At 41.8% G+C, this 21,645-nt stretch overlaps 1 protein-coding gene across 2 annotated transcripts in view; it reads right to left on the reverse strand.

The window, feature by feature from the left end:
- Positions 1-21,645, reverse strand: part of PPP2R2C (protein phosphatase 2 regulatory subunit Bgamma) — a 280,242-nt gene that overhangs the window by 59,764 nt on the left and 198,833 nt on the right. For both annotated transcript variants that reach the window (XM_065404868.1, XM_065404870.1), the window contains 4 exons: positions 15,752-15,849; positions 13,945-14,110; positions 9,231-9,343; positions 8,422-8,599 (listed from right to left, as the gene is read on the reverse strand). In XM_065404868.1, the coding sequence (XP_065260940.1) occupies positions 8,422-8,599; positions 9,231-9,343; positions 13,945-14,110; positions 15,752-15,849 (555 nt within the window). The remainder of the gene's footprint in view (positions 1-8,421; positions 8,600-9,230; positions 9,344-13,944; positions 14,111-15,751; positions 15,850-21,645) is intronic.

Consider the following 21,645-nt stretch of genomic DNA (forward strand, 5'->3'; position numbering starts at 1 on the left):
TGCCAACTGATACTTATTTACGCTTTGACAGAAAGAGAGTGTATGAGAGAGACATTGTGATAGAGTGAAAGGGAGAAACAGAACAAATAAAAATCAAAATTAAGGCTCAAGATTCAGCCAGCAGCAGCTCTTCTGGCAGAATATCCCAAGCTATAGTATGTCTTTAAATGCATGATAGAGTGGCACAGCCTGCCCTTGATTACAGCACTAAAGGAAGCATTAAAAATGGATTTTATGCACTTTCCAACTGCAGATGAGAAATTATTTTTATATAATAATTCCCAAACTAAAAGTATTTGTATGAGAAAAATGATCAAGTGAGGAAAGCGGGGCTTTATGACAGTGCATTTGTCCATGGGAATAGAAATGCACTGCAAATAGTCTGCACAGTCATCACATTTGGAGACTTTTATAGAAACAACCTTATCTCATTCCAAGGACACACACTTGTCAGCACACCGCACCACAAAAATGTCAAGAGAATGCTGTGTATTAGCTTTCAGCTTTGCATCCAAAGGCACTGCACTGAAGGAAACAAGCCTGGCAGTATTATAAGAGTGGGTATTCCTCAGCCTAGGGGCTCCATTATAGAACAATGTGTATGTATGTGTACTATGTTAATGAAGTTTTCAGATGCAATTGTACCTACCACAGTAGATCATGCATTTGTGTGCAGTGCTATTTGGGGCTCACTATTTTTGTGCCTTTTTTGGGGGGTGGGGGGGTATATTTCCAAAGTAAATTAATTCCCACAAGATACAGAGCCTAACGATGTGACCATCCATGATATGCTTCAAATGCTGGAATACATTAGATTATAAGAAGGGCCTATGGTGATTTGCTAATTAACTTAACCCTTTTGGGACATTAAAGAAGGAATTTTTTATTAAAACAGGATAACCCTGGACTATATTGACCTGACTGAGAAATGAGTATTTTAGTCAAGATGAGTCTCAAGATGAGCACGTATAGGAACTGGGGCTGTTGTTACCATAGCAATGCCACGGCAGCCTCTGGAGTGAAATAGCATGCTACCAGGAAATGAAAGGAGTTCAAGTGCTATGATCTGCATAGTTGTGTGAGCAATCCAAATACATGCTCATAAAGAATATTTAGTATGGTTAGATCATCCAGAGATTACCGCGGATGTGAAGTAAGCCTTATCAGTATGCTTCCAGCAGTTCTGTTTTCTTGTTCACCATATTCAAGATAATTTATCTAAAGGTTCAAGCTATGGGCAACACTTGCTAAGCCATTTCAGACAGAACATTAACAAACGTAGCAATCTCTGCCTCAGTACAGAATATGTATAATTAAGGATGCAGTGTCTCTCTCTCTCTCTAATGCAACCAAACATGTTAAACTGCTTAGCAAAGAAAGAAGAAGATATACTAAATTCCTATGAGGACATGACTTATTCTGCCCCCACCAAGGTATGGAGGAAATCTGTTTGCAAACAGAGAGAAAGGTTTAAAGATGCCTTGCAATTATTTTATGGAAATTTACTCAAAACGTACTTGTCTGCCTTTCACCAAAATTAAAGTAATGCTAATGAAAAAAATTATATTTTACTTACTTGTCCAAAAAATTACTTGTCTCAGGCAAGCATCCAAGTTGAATTTTGCAAGATTGATTTAAAGTATTTTCCAAAATGAAAACAAGCCTAAGATCTACATTGGCTTATCATTCTGTTTTCACAGAAATGAATAATTCTCAGTGATTTGTAAAGCTGCTGAAATAATGGCAGCAAACCATTTTATTTTAATTTCAAATAAAATTCTACAAATCAAACCTTCCTACTTTCTTTTTAAATAACTCATACTGGTGCAATGCTGATAGCGGTGTCAGAATACCACTGCTTCTGCTACTCTTTTATGCAGCCCATAAAGATGTTAAAATGTGTGCGAGTATCCAGAAACTCTTCTGTTATATTTGTTTGTGTCATTGTCACATCCAACCTCTTGGGCAAACAGAATGTAGTTCATTATATGTAGCAGAGCTGCATCAGAGGGAAAGAGTAAGACAGAGATGTATCATTGCCAGATCATTTATTTAAAAATGCCATTTCAGGCTAAAATATATTCAATTCATTAATTGGATGTAATTGGGCCTTGTGTACATCATGTATCTGATGTACGCAGGCCACCATATTTTGCTTTGTGTTCATTCACGTTCCATCTAGCAAAAAGGTTGGGAAACAAACCAATATCTTTAAAATTGTTTGACTTTATTGACTTTAAAATAGTCTTCTGATGTGCACAGCAGAAGGCATTGAGCCCAGTGGTATTTATTTATAATTTAAACTTTATGCTTGGCAGAATTTCTTCTCTTAATGTGCCTGGACCTAACTGCATCATGCAACACCTCATGCTTTACCAAGAGGCAATCCACCTCAAAAACCAGACAGTTTTGTATGAGAGATGACTGTTTTCTGCAGAATGGAAAGGCAGGCAGAATGCCATCTAGTTATTGGTTCCTTAGTCCTTAATAGACTCATAGACTCATAGACTTTAAGGTCAGAAGGGACCAATATGGTCATCTAGTCTGACCTCCCGCATGATGCAGGCCACAAAAGCTGACCCACCCACAACAGAATCCTCCAGCCTGCGACTCCTGCCCTATGCTGCGGAGGAAGGCGAAAAACCTCCAGGGCCTCTGCCAATCTACCCTGGAGGAAAATTCCTTCCCGACCCCAAATATGGCGATCAGTAGAACCCCGAGCATACAGGCAAGATTCTACAGTTGGACCCTCATTTTACCCGCGATGGCACGTTAATGCCTAATTGACTAAAATCACGTTATCCCATCAAACCATTCCCTCCATAAACTTATCAAGCCTAATCTTGAAGCCAGAGAGGTCTTTCGCCCCCACCGTTTCCCTCGGAAGGCTGTTCCAAAATTTCACCCCTCTGACGGTTAGAAACCTTCGTCTAATTTCAAGCCTAAACTTCCCCACGGCCAGTTTATATCCATTCGTTCTTGTATCCACATTACTACTGAGCTGAAATAGTTCCTCTCCCTCCTTGGTATTAATCCCTTTGATATATTTAAAGAGAGCAATCATATCCCCCCTCAGCCTTCTTTTGGTTAGGCTAAACAAACCGAGCTCCTCGAGTCTCCTTTCATACGACAGGTTTTCCATTCCTCGGATCATCCTAGTGGCCCTTCTCTGTACCCGTTCCAGTTTGAGTTCGTCCTTTTTAAACATAGGAGACCAGAACTGCACACAGTACTCCAAATGAGGTCTCACCAGCGCCTTGTATAACGGAAGCAGCACCTCCCTGTCCCTACTAGAAATACCTCGCCTAACGCATCCCAAGATCGCATTAGCTTTTTTCACAGCCACGTCACATTGCCGACTCATAGTCATCCTGCGATCAACCAGGACTCCGAGGTCCTTCTCCTCCTCCGTCACTTCCAACCTATGCGTCCCTAACTTATAACTAAAATTCTTGTTAGTCATCCCTAAATGCATCACCTTACACTTCTCACTATTAAATCTCATCCTATTATTGTTACTCCAATTTACAAGGTCATCCAAGTCTCCCTGCAGAATATCCCGATCCTTCTCCGAATTGGCAATACCTCCCAACTTTATCAGCCCACTCCTACATTCGGTTCCGAGGTCAGTAATGAATAGATTAAATGAAATCGGACCCAAAACCGAACCTTGAGGAACCCCACTGGTGACCTCCCTCCAACCCGACAGTTCACCTTTCAGTACTACCCGCTGCAGTCTCCCCTAATGTGCCAGACCGAAATCTCACGGAGACAGGTGCACCTGCACAAATGCATATGTAGGCTGGGTAACTGTATGGACAAAAATATATTCTCTCCACAGACTGATGCGGATCTAAAACCACCTTTTCCAGTTGTCTTATCCTTCTTTTACCGCCATGATGGGCGTAATCTACAGCTAATTCAACCTCATTATGCAACTCCTACCTAAAAGGTACTTCAGAGCAGTCCCTCTCCGAGGCTGAACCAACCAGCTCCCCTTGATGAATATTCCCATCCAACCAATGTCCAGCTGCAGGGGTCAATCCACTATCTCCTGGGACTGTACACTTCAACCTGTCCCCCTTCCCATTTGCCAGAGTCCCTTCAGTCCCTTTAATCTATTCCCAGCCCAACCACTGCCTAATGTCTCTCACTACCTGTACTCATACCAACCTGTCTCCAAGTTGCAAGACCCCTTCCACTGCAACCAATCCAGACAACAGTCCCAAGCCATCCTGCCTCCCACATGCAGGAACTTTTCCATACCCAAACTACTATTTAGAAATGTACTCAGTTCCCTCCACCCCACAAACCGAGTACACCTGGAAACTGAGGGCTCTATCAGGGAATCGCTTAGTGTTGTAAAGGTTAAATCAATGGTTCAACTGAAAACTCTAAGATCATCAATTATCTGTAAATATTCTGCTGTGAGAGTTTGTGGATGCATGTAACACAGTTCTCACAGCAGTAAGTGAATACACAGGAATAGCAATGCTAAACTCCTGAATGATGGTATTAAATCTCAAACAGCCTTGCTTTCAAACTGTTCTGTCTGAGACATGCAGGAGGTTATGTCATAAAAACAGTCTGTCTTTCAGCCTTTTCTGACCATTCAGGCACCCCCATACACACACACACCCCATGGATTTTATGATGTATCTTTGAGGGCCAAGCATTTGTGAAGACCGAAAACAAGTGGTTTTTTATAATGGGGGTAGCTGTACTGAGATTTAATGATGCTGGAATCTAAGATAAGGAGGTCTCTCTTAGGCAATTCACTTAACATTTCTGCCTCACTTAACCCATCTGTAATAAGGGGGTAAAATACTTATTTACCGCTCTCTTAGGCTGTTGTGAGGATTACTTAATATGTGTAAAGGATCTGTATATAAAGCTGTACATACATGTGAAATCTTATCCAGGACCATACTCGGGCCATGTAAGTTCTGATTATATCACTACTTTCATTGTAACCCTTCTATTTTCAGGGATTTACAGATATCTTGGGTTTAGAAATTCACTCAGGGCTGATATTTAGTCTTCACGCTTTTAGCATGGGAAATTGCCTAAAAAAAATCAATCTGGACATATTTAAATATAATTAACATTTAGGTTATTTTAAAAGTTAACCAAGATATTTGTGTTGGAATTCTGTATCCTTTACACCAGACTTGATGTAACACAAAGGATTGCCAATAGCAACGCAGTTAATGTCTTTCCTACATATTTTTGAATATGCAGAGTAACTGTCCTGAATACCCTATGCAGGAACACCAACACTGCCCTACTGGATCAGACCAGTGCTCCATAACCCTGGATCCTGCCTCTGACAGTGGCCAGAAAAGACACTTCAAAGGAAGGTGGAAAGAAGAAACCACATAACTGGCAATTATGGAATAACCAGGGGTTAGAGTAAGGGGGAGCAGAGGACAGCTCCCTCTTCTTTCCCTGACCTGGGCAGGTACTGCTCTCCCACAGCATCCTCTGCTCCTTGGCAGGTGCAGTGAGAATACTCCTCTTCCTGTTTCCATCTTCTATAACCACTAGGTATAAACCTTTTCCAAGTTCATCCCGATCTGGATTAGAACTTTCCCAAAGTTTTGGAATGTCTGGATCTAGGGCTTTAGTTTAACAGTTCATACAGGCCTGGAGCATCTTCTCTTGAAATGTGCATCGAGAGAACCTTTGCCAGGAGGGCTTCCCCTTGTGAGGATGGAAGTAGGGATGGTGCATGCCTCCACATAAGTGTTTCACCATGGTACCCTGTAGATGCCTCTCCAGTGGGGGTCCTCAGGAAAGGGGTTCCACAGGGTTTTAATGGGAGGAGGGCATGCAGCAGGGGATCCAGCTATGCTCTGTGGCAAAGTCCCCTGCAGAGCCCCCATTTCCAAATGCAACCCAGGAAGGAGTTAGTAGAGCTAGAGTAGCCATACAGGGACAATGCTAATGGCAGTCCAGGTCTTGAAGGAGCTCTTGTGGCAGAGGAGAAGGAACCCCCTGATAAGTCCCTGGGATTCAATGCCCCAAACACTTGTCTCCTTTAGAGGACAATTTCCAGGAAGTTCCTGCTCCTTTGTCCTCCCACAAGTACGGCCATGAGAGGGAGGCAGAGGGGCTAGCTGCAAAGCTCAAATTGTCCCAAACTTGAGGGAAAGATTGGAGGAGCTTGGTGCTGGGCTGGCTTAGGTTTATATCCAGTACTTTCTAGTCACTCCTATTTGTCTGGTAGGAAGTAAGGACCAAATTCGTCCATGATGTAACTGCAATATCTTCAAAGGGAAACGTTACATGCTCAGCAACTCTGAAAAATCAGGCCACTTTTATTTAAGTGCCTGAATATGGATTTAGATGCCTTATTTTAAGCAACCAAGTTTGGAAATTTTGGCTCAGATCCTCAAAGGTATTTAGGCTTCTACCTTCCACTGAAATGGACCTCTCTCCCTAGTTATACTGGGCCTGATCTAACTCTCATTAAAGCAGTTGTAAATATATTCATTGACTTTAATGGTATATGAATTAAACCCTTAGTAAACATATAACCACATAATAAAGACGCCAGACAAGCTGGCACAATTTGACTATCTCTGGATTGATGCATGGAGGCAGAGTTATGTGGGGAAGTATGCACAGAAATTGTCAACACAATGCTAGGCTCCAGGCAGTGCAATCAGTCTCTCACTCTCCCGAGCGATGGAAATTAACCTCCCAACCAGTGAACAATAGAAAAGACTTTAAAAAGAAAATTGAATGAAAAATGTTTGAATAATAGAGAAGCTGTGACAGAAACTGACAGATGCCAGATAATTCCATTGGATTCTATATCCTGGCTTCTGTCATCTTGTGTCACAGCCTTAATGATATTTAACCCTGGTTTTGTATTCAAACACAATTATTGCAGGGGATGGGATGCATGGATTCCCTATTCTTTTATTAGGGATTTGTAATAACAGACTGCCCTACAATTTCATGATGTGATGCCAACACTTCAGCAAGGGGCTCCCAACAACGTTTTTCCTTTTAGCTTGTAATAAACAACATGCAGAAGAGGTGCATGTGTTGCACACAGGAGGGCTAGTGGACAGGGGAAAATGTGCTCTCATAACCATAATCAAAGAGGGAGGTGGCAGTACTTGGAAATCAAATTTGGATGGAGCTGCACTTTGCTTATACTTTCCCTGCAACACATTCTTTGAGTAGGTTGGTTTTTCAGGATACAATTCAACATGCCTAATCTGAAGAGGGTCTGGAGGATGAGGGCCTAAACAGGAGTTGGAGGTATCTTCACTGGGGGCATTTTATATCGCACCTGCCATTTGGTGCAATCTGGTCCATTCCAAAACAAAAACAAACCAAAAAATTAAGGACCTTCTCTAACGCACGCTGAAGCTAATGGGGTCTTTCCACTGACTTTGGATTAGGCCCCAAAGATGATTTAGAAGAGAGGGGGTGTAACTCCATCAGAGACGAAGAAATCATCCCAAACTTCCCTTTGTTGGTAGAAATGTAACTCATCACAGAGATCCTCTGCTGGCAGATCACTGCCTTCACTTCCAATTCCCATAGACTTATATAAACACCCACAGAAATAGAATTTCACCTGCATTAAGAATACTTTAAAAAATTATCATAACAATGCAGTAATGCAGGGCAGGCTGACCCAGCATTCTGTCCTGGCCTCAAAGTAGTTTGTGCCTCTCCTTAATGGTCCTTTTACACTCCACACAATACAGACACTTTAGTCTGGGCTACATTTTCCTCTCCAGGAAAATGTCAACCTTTCCTCTCTACATCATCTTCCTCCAGGCTGATTTCCCCTCCCCACTCTGCTGAACTGCATTTAGTGCCCTGTCAGATTGTTAGAATGCCCCATAATGCACAGCACTGGGCCAGCACTACAGATAGATGCAGCTGCAGGTGCAAACCAGGAGGAAGAGGTTTGTGTCACAGGCAGGCTAGACATGTCAAAGAGAGACCTAGGCCTGGTATGACCATCTCTCATTCAGTGTTTCTCATGGGGGTGAGCAAGCAGGGGTAAAGACTGTCAATTCTGAAAACTGTTTTCACCCACTAAGGAGCAACTCAGAATAAAAAGTCTGTGGGAGATGGGGGAATAAGGTAGCCTAGTCAGGCGATGAGTGATCATTCAGACTTCGTCAGTTTCCTGGTAACTGGACACTAATCAACTTGGAGGTTGGTAATTATCTATAAAAATTCCCTGGTGCTTTGAACTGGTAACCAACTTTACCGCCTGTAGAGTAAAATTATGTATTTATCTGTTACAAATACTCCCAGAGACTGTGATGGGGGAGGTATTTTTAAAATAAAAATGAAAGTTAAAATATGCATTTAATTTTAAAATAGATTTAAAAAAGCCCTCTGAGTGTGAATAATAGTGGAGCATACAATCATAATAAAGGATACTGAAACTCCGGTCTGTGATTGCTAAGTGCCAGAGGTTAATCCTGAGATCATCAGCTGACATGTATGTCTCACAGTCGCTGTTGACAGAAATTGAGTTGACATGATAGGTGTGACCATTAGCAAAGATTCTCCTGGGGGTGACTTCTACCATCAAATCCATAGGTTTCAATACAGGCACCTACAAAAAAAAATTAAATACAAATTTTTAAAGTAATTTCTGTGTATATGTTGAGAAACTCAGCACAGCGCAGGGAATGAGATATAACTACATTTTAAATAATTTACTGCATTTCTTTCACTGCTTTATGCCTCATCAAAAGCTGTCAAGTGACAAAAAGGCTATAATTTTTCTGATCCATAATAAATTAAGTCTTTGAAAACAAATGCTAGATATGTATAGGCCGGCTGTACATAGATTATTATCGCTCATTATTTGTATTATCATAGCACCCAGCAGCCTAATCATGGAGCAGAAACCCACTGTGCTAGACCCTGTACAAACACATAAAGATGGTCCCTGCCTCAAAGAGCTTACAATTGACTAGCTAGACTAAATTGATGGTAATTTTTTTACACGCTTTTCATGGAGGTTACTACACTATAAAATATTTGCTGCTGAGAGAAATCAGGGATTCTAGACAATATTTTAGGACCTAAAGCTCCAATCCAGGATATAGGACTACTCACATGAGTAAAGTTATGCACGTGCTTAAATCCTTTGCTGAAGTAGGGCCCAAGAGCATATACTTTATCAGTCAGAGAACAGCTGGACATTGGACAAAGAATTCTCACAGAGCCCAGTAGCTCACCTGTAGTGATGTTACGGTAGACAGATCTTTAAGTTTCCCTTCTTCATCTTTTAAGTTGTATCCCTCTGGTCTCTTATCTCGTTCAGTAACTTTCCATAATTTGATAGTTTTATCTTTTAAAAAAAGAAACCAGAGTTTCTATTAGCCAGGAGACTTTGAACTTTGTTACTCACCTTTAAGATAATAAACACTACCGAAACAGAGCACTCACCTAAACTCAATTTTGCAACTCAGACCCACTTTTCTAACTGCAAAACTGCTGACTCATGAAGGGTTTACTGAATCTACAAGAGACTCAGCCCGTTCTTGCCTGCTAACAAAATTAGCAGAAACTGCTCTCAGAGCCCTGCTCCGCACTTAATAGGGGGAGTGGACCAAAACTGCTCACTGTAGAAGGCACGCCCTTGAGAACCTATGTCCCTCCCCCATGAAAGGTGCACAGCCGTGCAGTTTGGTCTAGTTTGCTGGGATATTCAGAAGCAACGCCATAGGAGTATTCGGTGGATGGGTTGTCTAGCTGATGAACGGCCTGTTGCAAGAATAGGCAAAAACTTATTATCTTTACCTCACAGGCTCATGCAGAGAAAAGACCAGGGAAGGACGGCGGCTATATTTAGGAGTTCCTCATCTCCAAGAGAGAGGCATGGACAGAAGAGCAGCAGCAGGGAGATACAGAGAGAGAAATTCTAAAGGAGAGGAGTGGGGAGGAAAAAGGACACTAATGTTCTGGGAGTTGATAACCATTTCAAACCCTTCCTCTGAACGCACTGGCTGGGTGTGTATGACTTTTATGCTGCTCTCTAGTGACTGGCTCCTACAGAGGCTATGGGACCTACCACTAATGTCAGCTGAGGAACAATCCCTTCAGTTCAAGTGGTAGAGGCCTGTACATTTTTTTTTTTTGAAGCTGAGGGATCAGGGCTCTATGTGTGTGATCTAATAGTAATAGTGTCTGTTGCAGTGCCCAAATTCATTGCACCCCTACAAAGAGTACTGCTCGCATGACAAAATTTGCTAGGACAAGTATGGCAGCATTAAAAAGAGGCAAAACAAACAACAACAGGACAGACTTTAAAGGCCACTGCCCACTCATGTAGACTGCAGCTTTGTTCCACACAGTCCCTAAAAAGAATACAATCTGATAGGAGAAAAAGTGGTCACATTTCATTTCTGTAGTGTGTTTAACTTTGACATTCTTTTGCTTTAAAATCAATTAACCTACCTCTCCCAGAAAAGAAAACGAACTGCATTATAGCTATTATGTAGCTTATGTAGAAATTTTTATTCACCCACTAACCCTCATGCAACAAAAATCCTAACATTGAACAGTTACAGTCTATGACTTTAGTTATATCAACCTATATTTGAGCAGCTGTACCTAGCTAACATCAAATATATGTTACAATTACACCACTTTGTGTTTCCTTTTGGCAAGTTAAGTTTTCTTTGTAACTTGTAGTCAGATTTATTATGAAGTGTGTACAGTTCAATGAAAATTCCTGTCTAACTACCATGCTATTCATAAGTTTTTAAAAATGTAATGATGCAATCAATCCAACTTTCACTTTTCACTATTAAAGCCAATGCACACCATAAGAAGAAACAACATTAGATGCATCTCTTTCATGGTAGGATTTGACCTCTATTGATTAGCACATCAATTTTTGCAGGAAAACTTGCTTGTTTAATGGTTAAATGGATCATATTTGCTGATTGTCTTCTCCGCGTGTATGCCCTCTGGACTCACAACATCCTTAAATATTCAAAGTGTCAACATGCTTTGAAAAGGGACTGTAGAAATGCACTGTGAGGTTCCATATTCATTCAGTCTCAGGGGTGTTGTGAAGTTCAAATTAATTAGTGTCTGGAAAGCAATTTGAAATCCTCAGATGAAAGGCTTTGTATAGGCCAAATTCTGAGCTTTTTGATGTAACTCAGTCAGAAACTGGCCCCTGTAGTGCAAAGAATTATCAATGAATCACAGTGATTTGTTATTATAATATCTAATTAGCTCAGTTTACAAGTCAAACTTTAATTTTGCTGACTGCAAGCACTGCTAGCCCACACTGGGACTGAAAGTCACAGTGGGGTCCTTCTGTCTCCATTAATAAAGATGCTGCAATCAGAACTTAGCTGACAAATTTTGCTGGTGATGTGTGACCTGGAAAGAATCCAACTCCCTCTCCCATAGCTGTGTAGCCCCTGCACGGTTTGCTGTACTGAAAACTGGTTTCTCTTAGAAGCAAATATGATGTGAAGACACATGGGGCCAAATTCAGACCTCAGATCCATGGGTGTGTCTTCCATTTAATTCAGTGGGAGCTACACATCTGTATCTATGGGTAGAATTTGCTCTTTGGGAGAAGATCTGCTGCATAATTAGATGCTATTTTTACACACTCACTTTACTGACCACAATTGTGCTTTAGATTCTAAAACATAATTTTCTAGATCTGCCTTATTCTAATTTTGCATCCAAGTACTGGATTCAGAAAAAAATGTCTGAACAATAACCAATTGCTGTTGATCTAAAGTATTTACATGTCCCCCACTTCTGAAGTTCCTGAACACCTCAGAATGTATCTTCACAACACTTCTATGAGGTAGGGAATTACATGGTCAAAGTCACACAGGTGTGGCAGAGTAGGGAACTGAAGCCAGGTCTCCTGAATTCTAGGCTGCTGCCCTACCCACTAAACCATCCTTCTACATATACCACGGGCTCAGTCGTCAGTGGCGCCAGTGCCAAGTAATGAGAAACTGCCCTAAAGGGACAGCGAAGGATTCCCCCAACACAGAGGAATCTTTGAGTGTCCAAAGCCAGCATGTTCAGGTCTATGCCACCTGTATTCTCCCCACTCTCCTCTGCACAGAAGGCATGTCAGGGTTGTGCCAGAGCTGGGAAGGGGCAGAGCACATTTTGCCGAATCTTTGGCTGGCTGAGTGTCTGGCTGCAACCAGGGTAACTTAGGGCAGCCCCGAGACATCTCATTTCAAACCCACCAGCAAGCCCATGATCAGGGAAGCAGGAAGGTGACTTAGAGTTTGTGCTAAGTTTAAGCTCGGTAGAGCCGAGGACTGAGCCCCATGTATTTCCCGAGGTTTCTAAAAGCATACTTTAGAATGGAAGTAACAGGGTTTGCTTTCCAAAACAGAAAATCTACTTTTGCCTATATTAAAATAGGATTCTTTTGTTAAACTTGTTTGAATCAGGGAAGATATTTGAGACTAGGGAGATGTACAGAAATGAACTCTCAAATGCCATGTTTCTTTTGTGAATGATAAATTTAGCCCTCACTGTAGCTAGCTTTTAAAAATCTGCTTCATGTCAGCTGCCAAGAGGAAAACAGATAGTAAAACCATTCCACACGCATAAGGAGGTGTGACACATTTAGGGTGACCAGATGTCCTGATATAATCAGGACCATCCCGATATTAGGGACTTTGTCTTATATACACAATTATACCTCCCTGCAAAAAAAAAAAAAAAAAGGGGGGGGGGGGGTCCCAATTCTTCACACTTGCTATCTGGTCACGCTAGGTATATTCTGCTTTTGGATGCATCAATGCAGCTCCCATTGACCCTTAATAATTAATATAATACCAAGAATTGTGTATTATGTCAGAGTGCCCCAAAAAAGCTTATGTATTAAAAACCCAGTTCCAAGGCAAGAAGACTGAGAAACACTGATCAATATTAGACATTAATGTTCTAATCTGTGAATATTGTTTTATTGTTATAAACCTTGACTAGAAGTAATGACCTTGCCTTAAAGAGCAGTTCTGTTCTGAAAAGCAATTGTCTAAGATGGCATTATGGTGTTCCATGTTTCTTATCTGTCAGTGATTTCTAAATTTGCTCAGTTTTACAAGTAAAACATTTTTACATCAGAGTGCTGTCAACTCAACCTGGCATCTGAGAATCAAGCTGGCTTTTACCCATGTCATGCATCATCAACAGTAATGAAGGTCCTGGAAGTCAAATTATCTCCTCAGTGACACTTGTGCAACTGTATGCTTTCAAATTATTCCCACAGTGACACCTTTACAAACCCTTACTTAGCTCTTGTATGCCACTTTTCATCCGAAGATTTCTAAGTATTTTGCAAAGAAGGATCAGTATCACTAGCTCTCTATTGTGCATACCCAAGTGTAACTGTTTGGAATTTAGTAAACAATTCTGTTGATAATACATTCGAAGGAAATGTAATCCATCTCTCTCTCAGCTGAATTGGTTCTGAAGGGCTAACAGGAGTAAAAAGTATTAAAAGCCCTATTTTTTTTACTTAAGTCAGCAGATATAGTTCTGCATACACATACAAAGCATAGTTATTGAGTAAGAAGGTCCCATTTTCACATAGTTGCTTTTCCGAACAGAACTGCATATTACTAGCAAAAGTAGATGGCTCATTAAGTGGAGCTGAACAAATGATTTTTCTGTTTGGTCACCGAAAAATTTCACCGTTCTCCATCCCTAAATGCCTCATGAACATTCAGATAGGAATCCTCGTCTGTGAATGTGAATAAAACTTACAAATAGTAAATATCAAAATCCATGTAACAATTTTTCTTAGTAGACTCTGAAACTGGAAACTATTGAAATGCAAATTTAATTTGAAATGAGATTGGGAAATAGTGGGCAAGCGAGACCAGCAGGGTTGGAATGGGCCAGAGCAGAATGTTGATACTTCTTGTACTGGTTCTTCTATCTTACCATTTGTTGACAGAAGGGAGTGGGCTGCATTCTGCTGTGGTAGCCACTTGATCTTGTTTATTTTTTCCTCTATCTCCAAACTCTTCAAATAATCAAATTCAGGCTCATGGCTCTGGAACGTGCTGTAAACATTGTACTCCCCCTGATTGTAAGGCTCATTTTTACTCTGTGAAGAACATGGAGAAACAAAAATGTGTCTGATGATGTCAGTATTTTATCTCCAGCTTCTGAGCTGACTGAGGTAAGCTAGTAGCCATCATAAATATAACAATCCTAGGAAATATTTTATTTTAAATTTAAAACATGCTGTTGACAGATTGCTTTACTATGACAAATAAAATAGTTTTTCATGGGCATTAAAATGATGTTCAATACCCAGAAAAAAGCCTTTGTTAAGATCATTAGGAATGCAAAAGAGGAATTACTTCAGTAAAAATCTTATTAAAATGTTGTGGTTATTAAAAAATTGCATGTGACAATCTGGGAATTCAGAATTTAATTTTCACAAGCAGCCTTAACTCTGACCATTCCCTGCATTCCTGGAAATGTTTAGCCACACCCTATAACTTATCTGCATTACATTTCTACATGCCCCAGGATAATATCCATACTCCCCATACTAATGTACAAACTACATTCTTCCAGAGAGGAGCTACAGACCCTCCTCCAATCCATCCTTCTTTTATCAACCTGTTGTACACTCCTTACTTCTCATCGTTCATGTACAAACCAAAGACAGACCTGTCCTCTCCCCTCGCAGGTCCCCATTACACGACAGTCACAACACTTTCACAGTCTATCCGCAACATAGAAGGTCTGATTCTCATGAACACTCTCTGGCAGTGTAAAGGGATTCTACAGTGGGTGTAAATAGGTGAGAATCAGGCCAAGATTCACCAGCCAGCTTTCACTATCTACCTAATAAGCCACCAAGGAAATCACAAATACAAATCTGTCCAAACCATCCTGTCTCTACAGAGTACACAGACTGCTATACCTGACTGATTCTCCCCCTCAGTGTGCATCTGAGACTGAAGTATCCATATATAACCAAGTCTTCTGGCTAACCCCCTCCACTGGCCAAATACTGGCTGAGATGACAGTGTACAGCATTCTCCAAAACAAAACCAGGCAGGGTATGACACTACTTATTCCATAGTTATGATACAAGGGAAGGTGAGCAGAATTTGAAAAGGAAGAGCGAAAGATATAAGAGGGATGTTATAACATATAGCTTTGTGGTGTTGTTGCTACTAAATGCAGAACTAAGCTTGTTTGTGGAACCTTAACTATGAATTTCAGACTAAACAAGAAACAAAAAACAAAAACAGCTTTTCCTTAACTTAAAAGTTCTGTGCTTCCAATTGTTGGCCTTGGATAGCAACTAGGAATAGCAGGGAAATTCTGAATTAAGACTCTTATCTTCTTTTATTCACCTAATTGAACCTAAATATTACAGGCAGAAAGGATAACACGCTTTCGAACAAGCCTCTTTTCTGAGACCCCTTTGTCACTCAATCCCTATGGGTGATGACATTCTGGCCCCACTGAAGTCAATGGAGGTTTGCCCTTGACTTCATAGGGCCAAGACTTCACCCCCTGTTTTCTCAGCCAAGATCCGTGATCTCCACAACAGAGCAATTAACGGAATGCTCCATGGAGTGACACTGACCTCCCACCCCTCTCAAAATAGGTAACATTCAGTTTTTGTTACTCTTGATAGCATTCAAAAAATCTATTAGATCTCAGCAGTGTAAAAAAAAAAAGCTTTGTGAGCAATTACAGCAGGAAGCAGTAACAAACATACCTCAGGTTCCCTTTGGAATATAACAACCCGACCTCCCTTGTCCCCAGTAGCCAGTAGTTCTCCAGTGTGATTGAACTCAACTGTAGAAATAATATCAGCTAGAAGGAAAAAGTGAGAAAAGGCAAACCATTAGAAACGTCAAGGGCTCCATACAAATACAGGAAATTAGGGACTCAAAAGATATACAGAGGAATGCAATAGCAAGCTACCCATTTAAAAGTTTGCCCTGCCATTAAAATCTGGCAACTGAAACAAACTGTAGACTTCTAGAGGCGAGATCATGATTTAAGGCACTGCCTGCATTTTGAGAGTAGAGGGGTTATGCACCAAGAAGAGCACAGAGGTAGCACAGAGAGTCTCTTGCTACAGACTCAGCTGTGTCACAAATTATATTCCTCACCCTCTATGAGGCGTTTAGCACTCCTCGAAACACAGGAATCCCCCTATCCTGATGTGCAAGGAGTGCAAATGCCTAGTCCCTCCACAGAGGCACGAATGCAAGACTGAGTCTCCTTATGTCCTTTGCATGCTGTGCACTACAAAATATGGTCTGTTCCAGGGCAGAGTTTTTGGCAGATCATTTCAACACCATAAAAACATATCATGAGAAATTTCTAAAACACCAGTTTTTGTTTGTTTTTAAATATAGAACCCCAAGAACAATTTTTTGAGGAGACGTGAATGTCATCAAAACTGCAGGCCAGTCTATCTTACAAAACACTGTAGAGTTGAAATGAAAGGGGAGAAAAAGAGCTAGAAGGCAGGAAGAATAAATTATTTCACTCGCATGAAAATAAATGTTAGAATCATAATCTGCAGTTAATCCTCACTATTAGCATAATTTAAATTAAAATGTCCAGTGTGATGATAAATTAGGGATCCATCATATATACTGAGTTATAGTTAAACATATAGGATATTACCCACATAAACATGTTTCGGTTTACTATAATTATCAACCTTCAGTGATATGGGACAGATTTTTAAGAAGTGCTTAGCACTCAACAGCTCCCATTTAGGCACCTAAAGGAGTAGTCAGATTTTCAAATCATCTCAGCGTCCATCAGCTCACACTGAGAACAGTGGGAGTTAGTGGCAGCTGAGCCTATTGAAAATCTGGACACCCTTTAGGTGCCTAACCAGGATATGTAACCAGCTCTTTTGAAAATCTGGCCCTAAACATAGTCACTAAAATTCAAAAGTATCTAAATGAGAAGTAAAAGTTCCATTTATTTGATGCACTTTATGAATTAAAAACATCTGTTCCCATTATTCTTTTACTAATCCAGCCCCAAATTTCTATTGCCAGTAGCTTTCCCTGTGAGCTATCAAAAAGCTAGGGGGAGGTATACAATTACTAATGTAAAAAGAAAACCTTGTCCTATTACTGAGAAACAGAAAGTTTATTTAAAAATAAACCCTTAAATATAGGATTTTTGAAAATAAGATATATGATAGGCTCTATTATGATTTTTCAGCTTGAGTGGGTGTATGTAGGTGTTAGTATTTCATAGACTTCAGGATGGGACCACAAGTGTGTCACTTATCTTCAGCTGTATAAAATGTGTGGCTACTCACTAATCCTGGGAGGAGTCGAAAGGGCAGGGAATTAATTGTATTCCGTTAATATGGGCATGTGTGTAGGAAAAATATCCTTAGGCCAAGAAGTGCAGAACTCTAAGTGTGCCTAATGTGCTTCCTAAAACTATGGGCAAAATGCTGCCAATGCTGGAACATTTTCAATTTAAGAATCTGCCTGGGAAATCAAAGGGCTTAGCAGAATCCACTGCTTCTGTTGGACGCGTTATGTCCTCTGCACAGTGCTGAAAGCGCGCCAGGCTGCAATAGGTTGTAGACCCAGGAAATAAAATATGTACAACTCAAGCTGTACATGAGTCCACAGTGTGCCCTTGTTGCCAAGAAGGCTACGGCATATTGGGCTGCATTAGTAGGAGCATTGCCAGCAGTTCGAGGGAAGTGATTATTAGCCTCTATTCGGCGCTGGTGAGGCCACATCTGGAGTCCTGCATCCAGTTTTGGACCCCCCACTACAGAAAGGATGTGGACAAATTGGAGAGTCCCCAGCGGAAGAAAACGAAAATGATTAGGGGGCTGGAGCACGTGACTTATGAGGAGAGACTGAGAGAACTGGGCTTATTTAGTCTGCAGAAGAGAAGAGTGAGGGGGGATTTGATAGCAGCCTTCAACTACCTGAAGGGGGGGTTCCAAAGAGGATGGAGCTAGGCTGTTCTCAGTGGTAGCAGATGGCAGAACAGGGAGCAATGGTCTCAAGTTGCAGTGGGGGGAGGTCTAGGATGAATATTAGGAAAAACTATTTACCTAGGAGGGTGGTGAAGCACTGGAATGGGTTACCTAGGGAGGTAGTAGAATTTCCATCCTTAGAGGTTTTTAAGGTCAGGCTTGACAAAGCCCTGGCTGGGATGATTTAGTTGGGGTTGGTTCTGCTTTGAGCAGGGGGTTGGACTAGATGACCTCCTGAGCTCTCTTCAAACCCTAATCTTCTATGATTCAAGCCAGGTCACTGAGAGTGCATTCGCTTACCTCCTGGGCCATAGCAGCCATCAAGTCTGCTCCAGGACAGGCAGAGCTCTCCCCCTCCACACCTCAGGAGCCAAAGCTGTTCTCATGGGAGGGGACGGAGAGCAACAAGAGCCCAGCAGATCAGAGCAGCTCCAATTCTTTCTCCCCACCCTCTTCTGTGAGCAACATATCAACTCCTTTGCTTCTCTCCCCCTCCGGCAACCCCCTGGGAAGAGGGGAGGAGGGATGAAGAATCCCTGGAGCTACCCAGTCCAGTCTGTAAGGTGGGAGGGGACCCTGCTAGAGCCTCCCCCACAGGCCTGGGAGAGGAGGGGGTGAAGAATCCCAAAAGGAACAGAAGTGAGGCTGAGGGGCAGGGTCAGAATGAATTTATGTGGGGATTGGGAGGGCAGAACAGAGAAGGGGGCAGAATTGATAGGGGCTGGGGACAGGCAAATGTGATGTCGCTTTCATTTCTGTAGACAATGATAAACTGTCCCCCCAACCACACAGCCACTTTTGTCTGATCACTTTCAGCACTGTGTGAGCATATATTGGGACACACGGGATTTCCTCTGCATCCAGGATGACAAATTCTGGTTTTTGCCCCAGCTAATAAAAATGTTGATGCAAATTATAAATGATGATGTGGGGATGTAAATGTTGGGTTTACCTGATACTTGAATTTTGCCTGCTGATCTGAACTTTAATATAACAGAGCATTAGGGCCTACTGTATTTGGGCCCAATCCAAAGCCCATGAAAGCCAATGGCATTTGACTTTTATGTGGACTTCAATGGGCTTCGGATCAGGCCCTTTGTTAGTAACTGTCCTAAAAGCGTGGGTCTCACTGCAGCATAGGGAGAGAGGGTGCACTGCCCAAGCTGTGGGGTGGGAGGTTTTGAGGTAAAATGTATTCCTGCTGAAGGATTTACTTTTCACTTGCTCGTCAATTTATTCTTTTTTTTTTTTTTTTTTTGAAGTTTTCTGACCAGGTCTTTTGGTGTGTAATATCCTCTTTTGTAAAGAGATATTTATGAATTCTTTTCTCCTGGATCCTGTGAAATTCCTACTGACTTTAACAGCAGCAGCCTTTTATTGGTAAGATGATATATGCATGTGCTCATCCATGTGGGACCTCATCCTAGCCCCACCACATAGACAGAACTCTTCTTGAAATCAAGAGTGGAGCAGTCTCAAGATGGGGACCCCTGGCTTAAGTGCGCTGAGTAAAACATGACAATCAAACACACTTTGGGAGAGAGAGAGAAAGAGATGGACAAAAAATAAAAATAAGGGGCTTTTTTAGGATGGGCCAATTACTGATCCCCCGAGTAACAACTGAGTAACAGTAAATTATTCTGGGCACTGGTCCTGAGAAAGGACTTGAATTAAAACAGATTCATGGCAGGAAGGTTCAACCATTTAGTTCAGTGCACTTGCTAATGGCTCATTCACAGAGTGTTTCCTTGAATTGTTTGCATGATATAGAGAGTCTCACAATAACACACTATAATATGCGCAGGGCCTGAGCCAATGCCCATTGAAATCAATGGGAGTCTTTCTGCTAACGTCAATAAAAACTGGATCAGGAGACAATGACGTGTTGCTATGATAATAATACTGTGCATAGGTTAGGTGTCAATTTCTGGAGCAAAGGTTTAAAACTGTAGCAGTTTAAAAAAAAATAGCAACAAGTGTCCATGAAGTACCATTGCTAATGATGGCATTTGGGGGTAAAACTCAAGCCTGATCTACACTTAAAACTTAGGCTGACATAGTGAGGAGTGTAAAAATCCACCTGCCCAAGTGCCATAGCTATGCCGACCTAACCCCCACTGTAGATGCAGCTAGGTCAATGGAAAATGCTTCCGTTGACCTAGCAACTTTGCTTGGGGTGGTGGATTTCCTACAGTGACAGAAAAAACCCCTCTGATCGCTATAGTTGGTGTCTACACTATGGGGTTACTTACGGCACCTGTTACTACACTGCTGTAACTATGCCGCTGTAGAGCCCATAGCACAAACGCGGCCTCTGAATCTCGCAAGTGCTTTGGTTAATGCCTTTCAATTCTGAATATATTTAAGACAATTAAGATGTTCTGGTAAAGAGCAGAGGAAATACTTCTTCATTGTATTCTATTGAGCATGTTAGTAAAAAATTAGCCCTGTATTAGATAATTACCTTTATTGATCCAGTAAATAAGAGATGAAGACGATCGCCACACAAAAAACACCCCCTATGCAATATCTGTCCAGCAAGTAAACATTAGTCATGCCGCTTTCATAAAGATTAGACAGTTTGGCTCTTTCCAAGGGAGGGAGTAGGATCAATTAGAAAAGCCTTTTATACACTTCCAGATAATTCCTCTTGGAACATCCCCCTGCACATCCATCAGTGTTTTGGGAGCCCCAGACACTGCGGTAACATCCTAGGTGGACTCCTACACTGGAGTTCACAGTGTGGCTAAGTGCCAGATTCCCCCTTCAGAATATGTAAATGTTCCATGCTGGAAGAGTTGACTCACTCACATGTACATGGGGTACCACGTTTGAAATGCAAAAAACCCCGGCATCCACCCCACCCACCAGGCAAGCCAGCCACATCCCCAACCTCCAACCACAAAGCAACTCCACAGCACCCCCCCAATATCCACGTATAGTATCTAGAGAGATAACACAGATAAGATTGATAACAATACACATCTCCTCACTCTCACATGACTCAAACCCTCTCACACACGTGTGGTGCGCTTGCGTGTTGATGGGCAGACAGCTGCTGTATTTGCAACAGTTTTGATTTATTATCACTTAAACTGTGGAAGTAGGAACACGGCAGCATTGTTAGCTGGACACAAACGTTTAACATTAGATATGCCAGTGTATTGTGATACTAATGCAAATTTTTAGATCCACGTAAAAAAAACTCCGGCAGATTAAGTTAATTTTTTGGAAACTGGCAAATCCATAAAAAAAACCCGGCCAGGCTGGTCAAATACCAGCCAGGAGGTGACCCTACATGTACAGTGAGCTTTATAAAATAGATGGTTCAGATAAACAGCCCCCCTGCATCCTTCTTCAAATACTTATCTTTCATATCACACCCGGCAGTGCCAAGCTTTCCTCTAACACACCAGGATCAGACACAGAGAGAATTCACCAAGTAGTGAACAGCGACTGTGGCCTCAGGGCCGGCGCAACCCATTAGGCAACCTAGGCGGTCGCCTAGGGCACTACAATTTCGGGGGTGGCGACCGCAGCGGTATTTTGGCAGCGGGACCTTCCGCCGCCTCTGTGGGGGGGCGGCATTTCGGGGCGGGACCTTCCGCCGCCTAGGGCGGCAGAAAAGCTGG

This window comes from Emys orbicularis, chromosome 5, assembly GCF_028017835.1.
Source record: "Emys orbicularis isolate rEmyOrb1 chromosome 5, rEmyOrb1.hap1, whole genome shotgun sequence".
In the NCBI taxonomy this organism is placed as follows: domain Eukaryota; kingdom Metazoa; phylum Chordata; order Testudines; family Emydidae; genus Emys; species Emys orbicularis.